The following is a 19,831-nucleotide window of genomic DNA, read 5'->3' as shown; positions in this document are numbered from 1 at the left end:
ATAGAGCGCCCAGAATGGAGTTCCGGCACCTTTTTGGGATGGAATCTTGTAGGGTAGGCAAGGCGGGTTGTATGACGTGTGTGAGTTCCGGCACCTTTTTTTTTTTTTAAGAAAAAAAGCACTGCTTATATCTAATAGAATTCTAAAGCTCCAAGAAAGGAAACTTTCAGATTGATATTCAGCATCATTCGATCTTTGCAGCACTAGCTTTTTGTCCAAAACATATAATTGCATAGAAGAGAATTTACTATTCTCATAACTGATTTAATACACTTGTAACATCCTCCAAGAAAGGTGTTCCTGATACGTATGATCTCTTCAGCCTTCCCCAGGGCCCAATTTTATTCTTATAAAATTTCTCTGCGTGTTCTGGAAAGAATTTCACAGAGCATCTGGAGTAGCTGAAAATGGTTCTATTATCTTTCCAATATTTGCTTTCCATTTAGGTAATAAATGCTGTTTACAATTTTGATCAGCATTGATCTGCAACTGAAGAATATCCCACTGTTTAGAACTGTAAAGATAGGATGGGTAAATGTCAAGTTCTGCCTCTCTAATTCATTTTACCAGCATTTGGGTCCTGACAAGATAAATTCTGTTGATTTAAAAACAAATGTACGTGGACACCATCTTGCTTGAAGTTTGTCAGTACTTTGACACAGAACCAAGATTTGGTACATTCTATACTACTGAATGGTTAAAACAACAACATTTTTTACTAAATTTTGCTAAATTCTAAACCCAAATATAATGTGAGATTGGTAGAAATAGCTGCAACGTAATAGAAGGTTTATTCTAAATGTAGTCATGCAAAAAATGTGGACATTACTGTAATATGAAACATATTTTGGAAAAGTTAGCCAATTGGAATATATGTATGCTTATAATTAGAGGGGACTGCAAATATTCTGATTTTGGCACAATTCATATTTCCAAAAGAAATTTCTTTTGGTTTATTCTCAAAAATACTGCATGAATATAACTTTAGCCATTTCTACATATTCTTTTTTTAAATATGTGATTCATCCTCAAAAGACTGTCAACATTTGAAAGAAAATATTTGTAAGTAGTAGGATAAAAAGGAATCATTTAGAGTTTGCTGAGTTAGAATAAATTAGACCATGGGGAGGAATATGAAGATTTTTGAGATACTTATTTTTGTTTCAGTTTGAATAAGTAACCACATTATGATAGCTAATCCAAAATTTAATGTTATGAATAAAATTTCCTAGAAAAACAGACTAGTTCAAAATATAGCAATAGCACTTAGCAATAGCACTTGGACTTATATACCTCTGCACAGTACTTTACAGCATTCTCTGAGTGGTTTAGAAATGTCAGCATATTATCCCCAATAATCTGGGTCTTCATTTTACCGGCGTCGGAAGGATGGAAGGCTGAGTCAAACTTGAGCTGTTCAGGATCGAACTCCTGGCTGTGGACAGAGTCAGGCTGTAATACTGCATTCTAACCACTGTGCCACCACACAATTAAAATCTATATATTACATTATAGCCACTTGATATATTATGTCATTAAGTCACAGTGGACTCTTAGCAGTCACGTACTGGAAACAGATTTTCCCATGGTGATCTATCCCTTTTCTGGTATTTTCAGGTTTTCCAATAGAACACTCATCACCACTATAACTGAGTCTGTCCACCTTCCTGCTGGTTGTTCTCTTTATTTCCACCTTTCCCAGCCTAGAGTCTTCACTAGAAAACCATGTCTTTACATAATGTGTATCTGAATTTGAATATGATCATTTGTGCCTTGAGTGAGAACTCTGGATTGATTTGTTCAATGATTTATTTGTTATCACTATCCATAATCTTCTTAGAAGTCTTCTCCAACCCCAAAGTTCAAAAATGGCAATACTTTCCCTATCCTTCTTCCAATTTTTGCTTCCATCAAATGTCACAGAGAACGCCATGATTCTATCTTTGTAGGTATAGACACAACCAACATTTAAATATCTTTTTCTTCTTTTTTTAATTTAAAAGTTTTATAAATTTATTACAATATAACGCCACCCCACCCCTTCACCCCTCCCCCACTTTCCAGAGCTGATTACAGGATAAAAAATAAAATAAGCAAACATAATCTAACTAACATTAATCAACTATACTATCAATCAAAAAACCATAACACACTTTAACTCCTTCTCCCAACAAATATTAACAAATTAAGTCAAAAATAATAAAATAATTAAAACTAATAATAATTATCTAGAATCTACTCAAAAGCAAGATAATATTTTTCAATCTCATATTTCTTCTGAATGTAATCAATCCATCTTCTCCAAACCATAATATATTTTTCTTGTGAATGATCCTTTAAATAGGCGGAGATTTTCACCATGTCTGCTAAATTAGACACTTTAAGTATCCATTCTTCCAAAGTAGGCAATAAGTTTTTCTTCCAATATTGCCCCACCAATAATCTTACAGCTGTTATAAGGTTCAACATCAAATTAATTTCTTTAACATCAAAATCTACAATAATACCCAACAAAAACAATTGTGGAGTAAACTTTATCTTTCTCTTAAAAATCTTTTGAATATTCCACCAGATCTTAATCCAAAAAGCTTTAATATCTCTACAAATCCACCAAATATGAAAATAAGTTGCATCTAAATTTCCACATCTCCAACATTTGGGCTGTAAATTCAGATACATGCGAGACAACTTTTGGGGATCTAAATGCCATCTATAAAACATTTTATAAAAATTTTCTCTTAAATTTTGTGCCTGAGTAAATTTTACATTTCTAACCCAAATTGTCTCCCATGTATCCAATAAAATTGGCTCTTGAATATTTTGCACCCATTTGATCAAACAGTCTTTAACTAATTCTGTTTCAGAATCCAATTCTATTAAAACATTATAAATTCTTTTTATATGAGTTCGACCTTGATCTTTAATCTGTTTTACCAAATTCACATCCTCTAAGGCAGCGGTTCTCAACGTTTGTGTGACGGCGACCCCCGTCACACAAACGTTATGGGCATGCGCGGCGCGGCGCGCATGGGGGCGGGGCCCCCGCGTGTGGCACGCATGCGCGGCGCACCCCCGCATGCAGCGCGCATGGCGACGGGGCCCCGCACGCGGCGCGCATGCGTGGCGCCGCCCCCTTACGCGCGGTGCGCATGCGCGGCGGCGCCCCCGGAGGCGACAAAATGGCGGATCGCGGCGTTTGGCGACCCCACAAAAGAGGTCGATCGACCCCAAATGGGGTCGCGACCCATAGGTTGAGAACCGCTGCTCTAAGGTGATACCAACCTTTTGATCTAAACTCCACCTCACTAACAATTGATTATAATGAAACCAAGAGTGTACAATATTTTCTTGCTTCAACTCAATCAATGACTTTAATTGCCAATCTTACCCAACCAAACTAAGTAATTCCTTATAAGAAATCTTATCCAAATTCACTCCCCTGGATACTCCCTCTATCACGTGTCCAGGAATCCCCCAAATTGGAATTTTATAATTTAACCTATAATAATATTTCTTCCAGACACGCAACAAGGCACTTCTCAAAATATGGGTTTTAAAAACCTGATCAACTTTTTTATCATAAATTAAATAAGCGTGCCATCCATATAATAAATCCCATCTCTCAAGAGAAAGAATATTTTTATTTGTTAAGTTGAGCCAATCACTAATCAAGGTTAAAGCCGCCGCATCATAATACAATTTTAAATTAGGCGCTTTAAGTCCTCCTCTTTCCCGTATATCTTGTATAATCTTGAATTTAACTCTTGGCTTTTTCCCTGCCCAAATGAACTTATTAATCCCTTTCTGCCATTCCTCCAAATTAACATCTTTCTAAATATCTTTTTCAAGGCCTTCCTATGATGTATTTCAAGTGCTAGTCTGTGGCATATTCATTGCTTGCTTGTTCCTTTACTGTTGATGGTTGATTCTAAAAAGCAGAAGCTATCCACCACTTCAATATCTTCATCATCAGTCCAGGGCTGGTTGATTATTCTGCCTGTTGTCATTAGTTTGGTCTTCTTTAAATTCAACCTTAGTCCCATTTTTTTCTGTGTGCTCCTTGATTTTAAATCCTTTGTATTTTTAACTATCAGCGTTGATCGGTGATTAATAATCAACTATCATCATTGGACAGTTTATTGATACTTCTTCCTCCACTTAAGTCACACTCATCTTCTTCTTACCCAGCTTCTCTTAATATATATTCAGCATATAGATTGAATAAATAAGGAGAGAGCATGCAGCCTTGTCCCACTCCTTTGCCAACCTGGAGCCAGTCTGTTTCATAAAGTTCTGTCTATATTGTAGTTTCCTGACTTGTATATACGTTTTTCATGAGGACAATGAGATTCCCATTTTTATGAGCATTTTCCACAGCTTGATGCGATCAACATAACCAAAGACATTCCTATAATCAATGAAGGAGATTCTAAATTGTTTCTGGTATTTTGGGCTATCTCAATTATCCAGTGTGCATCAGCATAATGTCTGATGTTCCATGGCCTTTTCTAAAGCCAGCTTGAACATCTGGCATGTCTTTTTCCATATAGTGCTCTAATCTGTATTGGATGAGCCTAAGCATTATTTGTGCTAGCATGTGAAATTAAGGATACCGTACAATACTTTGCACACTCTGTTAAGCCTCCTTTTTTGGTATTAGTATGTAGATTGACCTCTTCCAATCTGTTGGCCACTATGTCATTCTCCAAATATGCTGGCATAGGTTACTTAAGAGCTTTTACTGATTCTTCTTCTGTTAGCTTGCCAAATTTCTGTGGTTATTCTATCAATTCCTGTAGCCTTCAGACCTGGTAGTCAAAAGCATGCTGATCTAACTTCATCTTCTAGTACTAAAGTTTCTTATAAGTAGGGAATATTTTCGAAGAAATCTTGGCTGTTGACATCTTACTGTATAGTATTTTAGTACACTCCTTCTACTTTTGTTTAATTTCTTTTGAATCTGTTGCTATCTATCCATTGGTATTTTTTAGCATACTGTACCACTTCAAGGTTGGAACTATTACTGAGTTCAGAGATCTTTTGAAAGACATTCCTTGTTTTCCCATATCTGTTTCCATTTTCAGCGTCTTTACACATGTTATTGAAATACTGCTTCTTGTCTTTACTAACAAGTCTCAGTAATTCTTTGTTAAATTTCTTTCTGAGATTTTGGTCTTTCTTGGCTTTGGCTTCTCTTCTTGGCAATTTCTTTGGCTTGTTTTGACTCATTTTTTACTTTCTTCTGTTTCTTCATTTCTGGCAGTCTCTTTTCACATTAATCCTTAAAGAAGTCATTCTTCAAATTCTTTCCACGGTTCCTCTCGTTTTCTATCAGAACCTTAAAACAATTCCTAATTAATCCTTGAAAATGGTGAGTATATATGTTCAAGATCATCTCGTACAAATTAGCTAGTTTCCTTCTTGTTTAGTTTAACTTGGAATTTGCATATGAGCAGTTTGGGATCGGTTCTACAGTCAGCACCTGGCCATGTCTTTAATGCTATAATTGAATTACTTCATTTAATAACAAAATAATCAATTTCATATCCATATATTCCATCTGGTAATGTTCATGTATTGAGGTATTGTTTTGGTTGTTTGAAGCCAGTATTAGCTTTGAAGAATACAATGAGGAGGTACCACTGGACTTTATGAGGGGACATAATAGACTTTTTAAAAATGTAAAATACTGCCACTTCTGACTCTCATTTCTTCACATTATAACCTATGGAAAACTAGGGTTTTTTTTCTAACTGATCTAGAAGATATTAACAGAAAAACAGAATAAGGGACCTTGGAGGTCTTCTAGTCCAACCCCCTACTCAGGCAGAAAATCCAATACCATTTCAGACAAATGGTTGTCCAATCTCTTCTTAAAAATCTCCAGTGTTGGAGCACCTACAACTTCTGGAGACAAGTCATTCCACTGATCAATTGTTCTAACTGTCAGGAAAGTTCTCCTCAGTTCTAGGTTGCTTCTCTCCTTGATTAGTTTCCATCCGTTGGTTCTTATCCTGCCTTCAGGTGGTTTGGAGAATAGCTTGACTCCCTCTTCTTTGTGGCAACCCTTGAGATATTAGAACACTGCTATCATGTCACCCCTAGTCTTTTTTTTTCATTAAACTAGATATACCCAATTCCAGCAACCGTTCTTCGTATGTTTTAGCCTCCAATTCCCTAATTATCTTTGTTGCTCTTCTTTGTACTCTTTCTAGAGTATAAACATCCTTTTTATATTATGGTGATCAAAACTGGATGAAATATTGCAAGTGTGGTTTTGTCAAGGCCTTGTAAAATGGTACTAACATTTCATGTGATCTTGATTTTATCCCTCTGTTAATGTAGCCTATGTGTTACTTCTTTCTTGAGTGTGATTTAGAAAATGCAAAATATGTGATATCACCCATAGTGGTGAAATTACTCAAACAAAACCAAGCATGGCTAAATAATTTGACTTGTATAAGAAAAATTCATGGACATGCTTAATTTCAAATCTGTTGTTATTTATTTTAAACTGCTTTACTGCAAAAATGATTATATCAAATTGTTTCTGTTCAAGATTAAATAGCGTGGGTTAGAAATCCCATGCTTATCCACAATCACCCCCATGAAGGCACAGAAGCTGAGTGAGTTTATCTGCTGGGAAGGCTGTATTGCTTTGAAATTACATGATTGTAAATTATACAAAACCCTCAATATTCTGTGCTGCCAGCTTGTAATGTTACTTTTTCTCTCTTGCAGATGAGGTCAGCCAGTCTCATAGTATCATATCTATCACAACTCATAAGAAAGAAGCCTGGTAAGTGTTCGCATTTATGAGAATGACTTAGCTTAGCATTTTAACATTCTGTGGACCAGTTTAGTTTTCACTTGCATTGGAACATTAAGCTCAATTTAATGTCTTGCAAAATAAAATGTATAAACTCACCCATATAATTCTTCTGGGAAAATTCCATAGCCTGTCTTTGAATTGAGGCATAATTAAGCCAGATACATGTACCTTTTAGATAAATGGAAAACATACAACATGTTTACTACTTGAGGATTGATCCTGAGTACATTTATTGGGGAATTATGAAAAAGTGTAAAATGTGGAAGACTGTGCCAGAAAAAAATGGATATAGTTAGAGTTGGTGTAATATAACCCTTTAACCATGTAAGTAGTATGTTGCTTCATATTTTAATAGTCCTTACTGCTATATCAATAATGTAGGAGAAGTGTGGCTGTGAAACTAAACAAGAGTTTCAGTCTCCCCTATTATTAAACATTCTGGCTGAGACTGCTGGAGGTATTTTGGTAAATCCAAAGGCCATAATTTCTGCATCCCTTTTCTATATGCTCAGCAAATAATAGGTATAAATACTTTCTCATGTGGACATATGTGCTGTAGAATAGAATAGAATAATAAACTTTATTGTCATTTTGAATGTACACTAATTGGCATACATCAAAATGAAATTTCATTGCATTCAGCTCTCAAAGGGTCACTATCTCCGATATACACTATGTAAATATGACAAAAATAAATAAATAAATACAGAATTATGCATATACCTACATACATTATATGACACAGAGAAACAACACAGTCGACTTTGGATTATGTATACATGTGCATGGCAAGAAAAACGAATCTTGCGAGTTTACCAGATGGATGGCATAGAGAACAAAGCTATTACAGAATCGGGTCATCCTGTTAGAAATACTTTGAAACCTCCTCCTAGAGGGGAGCTACAGAAACAGACTGTAATGTAGATGTGTGGGGTCTCTAACAATACTTTGAGCTCTAAGCATGCGCGTGCACGCACACACACACACAGAATCTACCATCCAAAAGTGAACAAGGAATTTAAAAGAAATGGATGCAATGATGCAAATTTACCGAATATTGAATGAGGAAGCAGTTGCCAATACTGAATGAGGAATCAATTGCCAAGAGGCCAGAGAATATGAGAACCAATTTTTATGCATGTTAAATACACACAAAAACCCCTATTAACGTTTTCGTGTTTTGAAAGGTTGTCATTTGAGTTGCCTTCATTCAATAATTGTTGCCTTCATTCAATAGTTGTTGCCTTACAGTGCACCATTTCACCCAGTGGAAGGTTACAAACAAACACAAGAGTTTTCACAGTATAAAGATAGTTCCTTGGGGATTGTTATTAATTGTTTCTTTTTAAACTGGCATTGGACTTAGAACAATTATACTTTAATAGTCATATAGACTAATAAAAACTTGTCTTGAAATAGTTTAATTTATAGGTTTTAACTGAGATGCCTTGACTGTTCTTTTCAGCAACAAGACAGAAGACTGTTTAAAATTCAGGAAAGGCTGTTGTAAAGCAGATCCTAACAGATCCGTGGATCAAAGAAGCACGAATGTCTTGTGGGACTGCTCTACACTGGAGACAATGGGTAGTGTCTCCAGGGAGGAAAGCACTTTAGAAAAACTTTCTGGTATGAAGGATTCAATGAACTCTAAGGAAGCTGAATGGAGAAATCCTTGTAATCCAAAGGAATTCACTTCTGCAATGGAATCCAAACTCATAACAATGCTTCAGGTGAATACTAAGGATTTAGAAAGGGAGACGGAGCACTTACACTCTCAGGCTTCACCAACACTTGTTGGAATAAAGACTGTTAGTGAAGATGAAAGATACAACAGCAGTGAACCAAAGCATGTAGACACCTTCAGCAAAGAACACTTAAACAAAAGTCAAGTGTTGGAGAAAAAAGACTTTCACAGATTTGACTGGATTTCTGGGCACAGAGAAGAGCATGGGTCGCTCCCCCAAAACATGAGTAAATCACCAGATGCAGAAACAAACCTATCTATTAAGGGACAGTCTACGCGAGAAGCTTCTTTGCTGGCTTTGCCAGTGTTTAGAAAAATGCTAAATCCCCACTTAAATAAAGCAAACAGTGTAGAGTGTGTGTTCTCTCCTTGGAAGGGACAGGCAGTGGATTCTGATATAGATGAAATAAGTGCTGCTAATCCAACTGACTGGGCATTAGAGAAAACAGGACTTCAGACAGCTATGGATCTTGTTGTCCATAAACATGGTTGGACTGTTACTGACAAAGACACTATGGAACATGTTCCCCTGAAATCTGTGGAATCTCCTTCCTGTAGCACTTTTGATGAAACAAGACCTTATACGTGCAATGTCCTTTTGGAGGAGCAAGAAAAAGACCAGGTTGGCCAGGAAGAGGATCCAACTGTTTACACATGCATTGAGTGTAACATCTATTTTAAGATGAAAGAACATTTGATGGATCATATGCTTCAGCATAACAGAGGAATGAAGCTGGATCAGGACAGAGAAGACACTAGAGGTCTGGATCAGTTGACCTGTAATGAGTGTGGATGGGTTTTTGGAGATATTGACTCTCTAGACCAGCACAGGAGGCTTCATCAGCAATCAAGAGAAAGAATCATTGAAGAAATTCAGAAGCTTAATGAATTATCAGATGAAGGGCGAGATGCCAGGCTACAATGCCCAAAATGTGTGTTTGGAACCAATTCTTCTAAAGTGTTTGTTCAGCATGCAAAAATGCATGTTAGGGAGAGGAAAAATCAAGGTTTGAAGAATGTGTTTGGCAGTTCTGTTTGCAATGAACCACAGAACAGCTCTATGCACAATGTGTATAAACATTTCAGGCCAAATGAACATATATCTCAAGTTGCACACAATGCACACAGTAGAAGTAAAAAGCTTAGCATTTGCACGCTTTGCAGCTTCCCTGCACCAAATGAAAATATTTTAAAAGAACACATGAAATATGCTCATTCCCACCTGCCATGGAACATAGAGACTTTGGAAGCAGACATGAACCAGCCTGGAACTAGTAGGGATGACTATAGCCCTAGCAAGTCAGGAAGTTTTTTGGAAAGTGATTATTTGAGCAAAACAGACAGACACTTTCCACAGCACCACTGTGACACTATGCCCCACTACAACTCTTTCCTTGGCTGCACAGCAGGTCATCCAAAACTTCATAAAACTAATGGCACTAATACAAAGGACATCCCAATGCCAGGATTTCGGGCTAGGAAACGAGCTCCTTATAACTCTTCACAGAATGTCTTGGCAATGTCCACTCTTACCTCATCAAAAGCTTATTCTCCATATGCCTTGAACCAAATGATAAATAAAAGCACAATTCTGCCACTTGAGGCTGAGAGAGAGAATTTCCAAAGCCATTCAGGTGGGTTAGAGGAACAACCATGCAAGTGGTTATCTATAAACAATAGGACAACTGAAGAAGAATTCCCTTTGAGGACAGAAATAGAATTAGCACAGAAGAGATACTTTAAACCTTTTGTTATTCCTCAATCTGCCTTGGAACTCAAAAGGACTTTTGCAGGCACTTTGAAGGCAGTGGATTGTACAACTCTATCAGCAGGTCAGCAACAGCAGTTACATCAAATGGTTCCTATTGTTCTTGTTGAGGAAATTAATATTTGTCCCAAAAAGAGGAAGAAACCGAAGATGAAGAATCTGAGAAAAAAGCTGTCCCCTGCAAGACATTTTGGAATGGAGGAATCTCTTCCTTTAGGTGTATTTCTGTTTGATTCCTCTCTAGAAGGATCTCTTGAACTGGATGATCTTCTGGGTACAGATTCCACAATACTGAAAAATGAGGAGAGAAAATGCCCGTATTGTCCTGATAGATTCCACAATGGGATTGGTCTAGCCAATCATGTGCGGGGCCACCTGAACAGGGTGGGTGTGAGCTACAATGTCCGTCACTTCATCTCTGCAGAAGAAGTGAAAGCTATTGAGCAAAAATTTTCCTTCCAAAAGAAGAAGAAAAAAGGTAGTATGTATTCATTTTGTATTTTTTCAGTGTTTCTATTTTTTTTTTATTTCCTTGAAGATGGGTATGTATGCTCTCCAATTTTCTTTCCCGAAAACATTTTCACAATATCTTTGTAATAGCTGGATATTATTACGTTATGATCTAATAGGAGTATAAATGGCATCTCAGTTTTATTATATAACACTGATTATTATTTTGTTTTTCATAGTTGCAAACTTTGATCCAAGTACATTCAGTTTAATGAGATGTGAATTCTGTGGAGCTGGCTTTGACACACGTGCAGGGTTGTCCAGTCATGCCAGGGCCCACCTGCGGGATTTTGGCATCACTAACTGGGAGCTTACCATTTCACCAATTAATATCTTGAAGGAGTTACTAGCCAATTCATCTGAACACCCCATGCTGCAGTATGTGATGGAAACAGATCCCTCATCTCCAAATGAAGAAAGAGAGATGCTTGGGTTCGGGCCCTGCAAAACCACAGTCCCCATATCTGATTACAGCATTTCACAATCAACTTTTTCCCCTTTCCCTTCTTCCTGGGGTGATGAGACCATGCAGGCTTTCAGACATGGTAAGCACCTTTTAAACTGTATGTGTATACAGGAAACAGTGCCAATATAATTTAAATATTCTGCCTTCTCTAGTTTCCTTGATAATAGTATGATATAAATGGTGGTATTTGTTAAAAACGTATGAATAAGCTGAAGTAGAGTGGGTTTTAAAGGTCCATTGAGGAGGGCCATAGAAAGCTGATTTATAACAGGGTGCATTTGTTTTCACTAGTATGACTTGATTTTGTATATCTCTCATAGGAGGGGGGAAAGGGACAAATGACAAAATATATGCCATGATGCAAACCTGGTACGTATTTGCAATACAGCATTACATACAGAAGCACTGCAAGAATGTAGTTTACCTTGTGACATCACAAAATATTAGTTTATTATACAGGCTTCTTCCTAATTTCAGCTTAACTTAGCCTGTACCTTGCTTTAGAGCTAGAGTTTTGAAGAAAAGGAGAAAATAAAGAAATAGAACAGGAAGAATTGGACTTTAGGGGAAAATGTTTAAAAGTATATGGGTGCTTCCAGATTAAGTGCTTGCAACAGATAGACCTAAAGTGTGCCTTTTTTCCCTTTCATAACAGTGATATGGGGTTTGGTTTGCTTGTTGTTGTTGTTTTTTTTTTGATAAGCAAGAGAATGAAGAAATGGGAAGAAAGCACAAATATTATTTTTTTTCCTGATTTTAGTCTCCCTTATTCCATGGAAATGATTTCAATAAAATATTTTAGAAGTATGACACAATGGACAAAAATCTAAGACCTCAACATAGATCTAAACTATAATATGCTGGTCTGAAACATATTGCATTAGATTTTACCAGGAGATATTGCACTACCAGAGAGAGATGAGATTTTTTTTTTAAAAAAAAAGCAAAATAAATTAATATAATAAATGATTGAGGTCAACAGTAGAGACCTAATCATCTCATGGTTGGACTATTGTATGCACTTTACATGGGGCTACCCTTGAAGACAATTCAGAGATTTCAGCTGGTGCAGAGTGTGGTGGTGTGGGCAGTTCTTGGGGCCCAAAGAATAGCCCATGTAACACTACTGCCCCGCTTGCTGCATTCGCTGCCAGTCTGCTTCCGGTGCAACTCAAGGTGTTGGTAATCACCTTTAAAACTCTTCATGGCATGGGTCCAGCCTACCTGAGTGACCATCTGATCCCATTGGGATTGGCTCATCTCACCCATGCTGGCAGAGGAAGCATGCTGCCAGCCACATCAGCCCAATTATTCCAGCTGGCGTGGTCCTTCTCTGTGGTTGCATGTGCCCTCTGGAACATCTTCTCCCATGGTGTGAGGTCAGCCCCAACCTTCCTGATCTTTCACAAGGACCTAAAGACCTGGTTGTGCCAGTTGGCTTGCAGCCTCAATGGGAGATCATCACAGTGGAGGTGGTTGATCAATTAACAGCAGATCTGTAATTGGATCATAACATTTGTGGGTATATATTTATTTATATACCCATTTGTGGGTATATATTTATTGTATAAATTACACTGTATATGATATGCAGTGTATTTCCTCTGAGGTCTCTGTTCAGGGACTTGCTTTCTCTTGACTTTTGATCTAGAGTCTAAGTGATCCATTCGTCTTCCCCATTCAGCCTCGGAATGCTGGGAATGAAGTAAAGTTCGACAGTAGAATTCATATATTTATATCAAGAATACTAACAAAATAAATATCACTTAAATTTCAAATGCTAAGATTTCTCTTTACTGCTGAATATTAGCAGTGTGAATTTGGAATGCTATGGGAAATGCATATAGGCACATGTTGCCTACTTCTGCTATAGAAGAGTAAAGTACAAATGTGATGAAGGCATCAATTTGTAATGCGACCAATAACACATCCTCATTATATGGGAAATGACCAAGCCAGGGTATCTTTAATTAGCTTGAGATTATTGTTGGGAAAAAGCAATTTAAAGAGATGATGGTGAGACAGTTTCAGTCTGTGAAATGCTGAACTACATTCACACTATAATAAATCAGTAGATAACTTTTCAAAGTGGCATAGCTAGAATTGTCTGAAAAACAAGCACTGATGTCATAATGCAATCCTTATTAATTTTCTTCCGAATATTTAAGCAATCAATTTTAACCTTTATAGTGTTGTTAAATCATGCTTTTATGGGATGTTACGAGATGGATACACAAGCAACATATGAAATATGGATGATAAAGATGAGATGATGATGATGATAATGATTTCAGGAAAAGCTGTGTTAGACTTATTTTTGCAGGAAAGTAAAAACATTAATTAAAAAAGCTTCCTGGATAAAATTAATATGGAGACATAATCATCTAATGCCAACTAGAGCCCTATACTGGGTGGAAAAAAAGATGCCAGATGGTCAATCTGGCCTTAGGAAAACAGAAGTGTAGGAGACATTATTGCTGATGCATGCTAGATAATTGAAAAAGCCAAAGAATACAAAAAAGAAGTCAGTGTATGCCTCATCAATTAGAGAAAAGCCTTTGATTGTGTTGATCATGTCAAGTTGTGGAAAGTGCTGAGAAAAGCTTGGAATTCCAAAACATCTCATTGTCCTCTGAAACAATGTACAGATCAGAAAGCCACAATATGGACAGAACTTGATGAAAGAGACTGGCTTCAGATCAGCAAAGGAGTGCCACAAGGCTGCATGCTCTCTTCTTATTTATTCAACCTATATGACAAATACAGTATATAGTAAGGGAAGCTGGATTGGAAGAAGATGAGCATGGTTTTAAACTGGAGGAAGAAAAATCAATAACCTGCAGTATACTGACGACACTATTCTGATAGCTAAAAACGCAAAGGGTCTGCAGTCCCCAGTACTAAAAGAGTGAAAAAATGGACTAAAATTAAAGAAGACCAAACTAATGACAGGAAGTAGAACAATCAGCCTTAGAATTTACAATGAAGATATCAAAGTGGAGGATAGACAGAACATAAAAAGCAATTTAGGATTAACCATCAACATGAAGGAATAAGCAGTCAAGAAATATGCTGTACACTAGCACTCGGTAGAACAGCCACGAAGGCCTTGGAAAAGATACTCAAGTGCTGTGATGTGTCTGTACTTATGAAGATCAAAATTTTGCAGGCCATAGTATTCCCTGTGACACTCTGTAGAAGCTAAAGATAGACATTAAAGAAGCAAGGTGGGAAAAGTATTAATGACTTTTGGTGTTGGAGAAGACGCCTGAGAATGCCATGGGGGGGGAGGGGATGGTTCTGTGCAAGTGGTGGGCAAGCACATGCACAAGCACTCGCCCACCACTTCTGAGGCCAGTTCCGAACAGCTCAAGGACCAGTAGTGGGCTACAGCCCAGGGGTTGGGGACTCCTGCTGTATACCAAATCCCACATTCGTGCAAGCTACTTAGAGCAATTTGAACAACAGTAAGCAATTTGTTTTGAAAAAAACACAACTTTGCCAAAAATTAATTATACAGATCCATTGATTTGTTGTTATTCTGCTTTTTCTCCCATTCTTTTTCAGATGGCCTCATTTAAAACATGTCATGACCATATGTATGTTCTGTCCCCATATAAATAGGAAGGAAAATAATGACACGATGATCTTATGTTAAGCTAGCATCAAAATAGGTAACATTTTAAAGATGGTGGTGACATCTGAAATGTTGATAGAATGTTATCATTCCCCAAAAATGGTTACTGTGGAAGAGTTTACATGTTCACCATAGCTGCCATGGAAAACATGGCTAGTCAAAATTATATCCATACATTACAAAATAAATGTGCAAGATTGTACTTTTCTAGCTCCTCATTTCTCCGTACAATAGTTTTCAATCCCATCCCTTTTTTTGCTGGTCATTTCCAAGCAAAGCCCTAGACTTAGCCATACAGTTAGTCTTCAACTTATGGCCACAACTGAGCCCAAAATTTCTGTTGCTAAGCAAGATAGGTAAGTGAATTTTGCCCTATTTTATGACCTTTCTTGCCACAGTTGTTAAATGAATCACTGCAGATGTTAAGTTAGTAACCCAGTTGTTAAGTGAATTTGGCTTCTCCATTGACTTTGCTTGTCAGAAGGTTACAAAATGGGATCACACGATCCCAAGACACTACAACCATTGTAAATACATGCCAGTTGCTAAGCTTCAGAATTTTGATCAGATGGCATGGGGGTGCTGCTATGGTTGTAAGTGTGAAAAAAAGTCATAAGTCACTTTTTTCAGTGCTGTTGTAACTTTGAAAGGTCACTAAATGAATTATTGTAAGTCAAGGACTTCCTGTATACTATTTGTATTTTCTAAGAAAGTTTAAAAATCCAAACACCAGCAGGCATATTTTTAATATGTTTTTTGAGGCTAACTTTTACTTCTCAATGTACCATGCTCCATTAATACATTTAATAACAACAACAACAACAATAATAATAAGGAACCTTACTAACTACCAGTTTTAATACATCAATCATTTAAATATAGACTGTTCACCATTTTGGATTAATCAAAACAAAAATAATATTATTTTCTATTGAATAATTTTTAATTCTTTAATTGCATTTACATGGGAATAAATCTCATCTAATTAGGAATTCTTGATGAATGTGAGATTGTAATACAATAATATAATCTACTTTTCTTGCCTACAAAAGTCAATTGTATTGTGTCTTTTCTGAAGCAAGAGCCTGTGAATTTCATAGGACTTATTTCTTGGTAAATGGGTATAGAATAATACGCTAGAGCTGTAATGTATATATGAATATGTGTTAAAAATACAGAGTACCTACTATTTTGAAAAAGTGAAAAAAGCATTTGAAGAGTTACAACTTCAATAAATACATTACTGGAAGAAAAGAGACTGACTAGTAGAATACAAATTATGGTAGGCAAAAGAGCTTTTTGTCATGACTCAGTTAAAGTTATATCTCTCTACCTGTCAACCAGCAGAAAAATTAATCAGCATACATTTGGGGCCACATTACTACTCCGGTTCTCTCAGTTCTGATGTGCAGTTGATTGACTATTCCTCATTTACCATGGAGAAAAGTTTTCCCAGTCCCCAGCTGGCAGAAAACCATCCATTTACAGAACTGTGATGAGTAGTAATTTGACAGGTACAGTACTTAGTCTATCAGGTTTAGCCATTTGTCAGAATTTTAGGCCAGGAATCAGATTGGAGACTTGGTACATGCTGAGGAGAATTTGGTTTGAAAGACAATTTCATTAGGTTTCATGCTATAGTATCTTTTTTTCTAAATAAAATGCAACGAACTCCAGGTAAAAATAATGATCATGACACATGTTTTGGAAGAGCATTTCATAATAAGGGGCGTTCCTGCTCAGGTAGCCATGTTGACAATGTGTGCTGTGGTACATAAGATATGTGTGCTGTAGTACAAAAGAACCATTTTGTAGTTTGGATTTAGATGTTTGATAAAAAAAATCTTTTGAAAGAAGTAACTGTTTTGTGGCATTGAAATATTTTTTTCCTCAAATCAATATTGGCTCCTGATAGCATCATCGATACGTCTTGTAGTTTTTTTTAGTAATTTTCAGAATTTCCATTGCATTCTTCCTCAGCATTTCGAAGCAAATGCCTCTTTCAAAATATATGTACTTCAAAAGTTTAGCAATTCCAGAATTCATTTATATCTGTGATAATTACTTTTATGAAATTCTTCATCTCTTTTTATAGTTCTGAAAGCAGTCTGACCTTAGGATACAATAAGTACTGAATGAATTAAATTCTAGGTGTTTGTTAATTTCATAAAAGCTGTGATTTAGACACCCTGTCTGTTCATAAAGATGTATCAATTGTGTGGATGATGCTGTATTCTTTAGGGTAGAATCTGAGATGCTATATTCTTTAGGGTAGAATCTGAAAATCATTTCCATTTAAGAGTTCAGCTAAACTGATTAATTTATCCAAATCCTCCAGCATTATAGAGAGATTAAATTGTGATTAGTTACTGCTTTGGTGTGCTTATATGGATTTCGACAAATCGGTAGTTTAGTGTTGGAATGGTAGAATCTCTAGCTTGGTTGTTAGAAAAAATCCTGGATTGCTCCCGATCTATGGACATTTCTTAACTCTACCAGAACTGGCTTGTCTAGGTTGGCTCGGCGCTCGATTACTTCGGCTGATGTATCTCAGCTGGAGGTTTCGGCGCTCCACCGTCCAGTCTCGCTGCCGCCCTGCATGTGCAGGACCCAAGATGGCGGCCTCCACCCTCTCGCAGCCCAAGGCGACAAAAGCGGTGGCGGCGGCGCGGCCCCGAGACGAGGAAGAGGGTGCGGGGCCGCCTTCGGAGGCCGGTAAGACCCTGAAAGTAAAAAAAGGGGAAACTGGGCTTGTCCAGTAGGAAGGCCGAGCTCGGCGTGACAGCTAGATGTCGCTTCCCTCTCTGGATCCCCCCTTTTCCCGGCCTCCGGAGCAGCCCGGGCTGCTCCCGAAGAGATCGCGCGCTGTTTGCTCCCTGGAGGAAGTGTCGGATGGGGTTGAGTGACAAGTAGCTGCGCCCCGTGTCTCCTCGCCTGCCCGATCGCAGGCCAGGATCTCTTTTCTGTCAAGGCCTCGGTTTCTCAGTCTTTAACAATAACAGTGGTCAGCATTCATTCATCCGCCTTTCCTTCAAAGCTTGCAGCACCCGCAGCCACTGGCCAGCGCCTGTCGCGGCTGATCCCTGCTTCCAATATGGGGAAACCTGGCATTTGGAGAAGAATTCGTTTTATAAAGCATCTTTGTCCTTGGGGGGAGGGGGGAGGGTGGTGAGGAGAATCTACACTCAATTGTTACTATTTCCTAATCGTGTCAGTTCTAAACACGAGCGGCCTCCATATTAATGTATATTAGTCGTCTGATGGGTTTTGAAAATCTTTTTAAAATTTAGAGTTTATTAACTTATCTAGCTAAAAACCTAAAGGAACATGAAATGGACTGGTTATACTGTGAATAAATGTATATGATGTTAGTATTATGATTATGAAAAAAAAATGCTTCACGTGTCCGAGTTTTCAAACAGCTTACACTCCAGAATGATTGATTCTATCTTTAAAGCTAACTGTAATAGAAGATAAAATAATACAACAAAGTAGTTGTATTTTGATGTACTAATTAGTTTCCTGAGTTTATAAAATATAATTATCTCTGATGTGTAGTGAAAATGGAATCAATTTTATTTAATAGAAGATCCCTAAACTTATTATTGTATCTCAATATTCTTTGTGGTTTGAACCTATGTATATTTACTCAGAAGTTATTTTAAAGTATGTTTTATTAAGTACATTCCTACCCTGCTTTTGTTCCGTGGAGCTCAGGGTAGGCTAAATTGTTAAACAGCAGACCTATGAAATAAAATAGGTTGAGGTAGTGAAGATCCAAGGTCACACAGGGATCTTTATGGCTGAGTGGAGTTTGATCCCAATACACCATGCTAACTCTTTGCTTTAATAGAATTGAGGTTCATGTACAGTTCTGATTGAAAGTTTGCCCACTCCATTACGGGGAAACATTGCCGCTGTAATTTTTTCCCCAACATCTTTCTTCAAATTATTTTATTTGAAATCGGTAATTTTGCCAGTTACAAATTACAACATTTTGTAAGTTGTGTAATTGGCATATTGACTTTCAGTTAATGATTTCAGTTAACTTGATTTTATTGTTACAATTTTTCTTCTACGTGTGCACTTAATTTTTATATGCTTAACAAAATTGTAGATGCCATTGAGTAAGGTACTTTGAAACTAAATCCAAAGAGATTCCAGACCAAAGAAGGAAATACTTTTTCACACACAGCATAATTAATCACTGCTGGTAGTTGTAAAATGGGCAACCAATATAGTTGGATTTAAAAGGGGATTGAACAGACCCATGAAGGAATCAATGGATATTAATGCTAATGGCTTTTAACCATTCCCTTGGCTGTAGGCAGCATTCTTTATAAACTAATTGCTGAGAATTAGGTAGTAGAAGGAGGCTATCATGCTCCAATCCAGAATGAGAAATGAATCAAATTGGTCACTTATGTGTCAGAGCATGCTGGATAAGGTGAGCTTCTGGCCTGATCTCACAGGGCTTTTCTTTTGTTCATATGTACAGGTAGGGAATAGTTTGCTGAAACTGAAACTGGCATCCAAGCAAGTAACTGGATTTCAGATGTTATTATATTACTTTTCATTCATAAATTCATTTAGTTCATCCAGTGAATATTGATTCAAAATATTTTATGACTTCCTACTCAAGGAAACAAGATGCTTTGTTGTTTACCAATATTAAAGTTTTGTTTAATCATCTCTGGTATTTTTATTTTGTTCGTTCGGGTTTGCTGTGTACAAAGGAATAATCTGATTTGTAATATTTGCATATAGTTGATTTTATTTTCCATATTTTGATTTTTGAAAGCCTTTGAATGCCCCAAATACATTTTGAGGAAAAATAAGGATTGTATTATGAATATCCTATTTTAATGTTCCAT

At 37.0% G+C, this 19,831-nt stretch overlaps 1 protein-coding gene across 13 annotated transcripts in view; it reads left to right on the top strand.

Moving 5' to 3' along the window:
* WIZ (WIZ zinc finger) overlaps positions 1 to 19,831 on the top strand; it is a 65,363-nt gene that overhangs the window by 31,168 nt on the left and 14,364 nt on the right. For 11 of the 13 annotated variants that reach the window (XM_039359535.1, XM_039359528.1, XM_039359533.1 and 8 more), the window contains 3 exons: positions 6,742 to 6,799; positions 8,298 to 10,825; positions 11,034 to 11,399. In XM_039359535.1, the coding sequence (XP_039215469.1) occupies positions 8,413 to 10,825; positions 11,034 to 11,399 (2,779 nt within the window). In that variant the 5' untranslated portion in view covers positions 6,742 to 6,799; positions 8,298 to 8,412. Of the gene's footprint in view, positions 1 to 6,741; positions 6,800 to 8,297; positions 10,826 to 11,033; positions 11,400 to 17,310; positions 17,673 to 19,831 lie in introns of those variants that run through there. The other 2 variants (XM_039359532.1, XM_039359539.1) reach the window with 2 other exon arrangements.

This window comes from Crotalus tigris, unplaced genomic scaffold (genome assembly GCF_016545835.1).
Source record: "Crotalus tigris isolate CLP2741 ecotype Arizona unplaced genomic scaffold, ASM1654583v1 scf7180000019078.1875890, whole genome shotgun sequence".
NCBI classification, from domain to species: Eukaryota; Metazoa; Chordata; class Lepidosauria; order Squamata; family Viperidae; genus Crotalus; species Crotalus tigris.
Note: the sequence above shows the minus strand (reverse complement) of the source record. Positions and strands in the feature narration are given on the sequence as shown.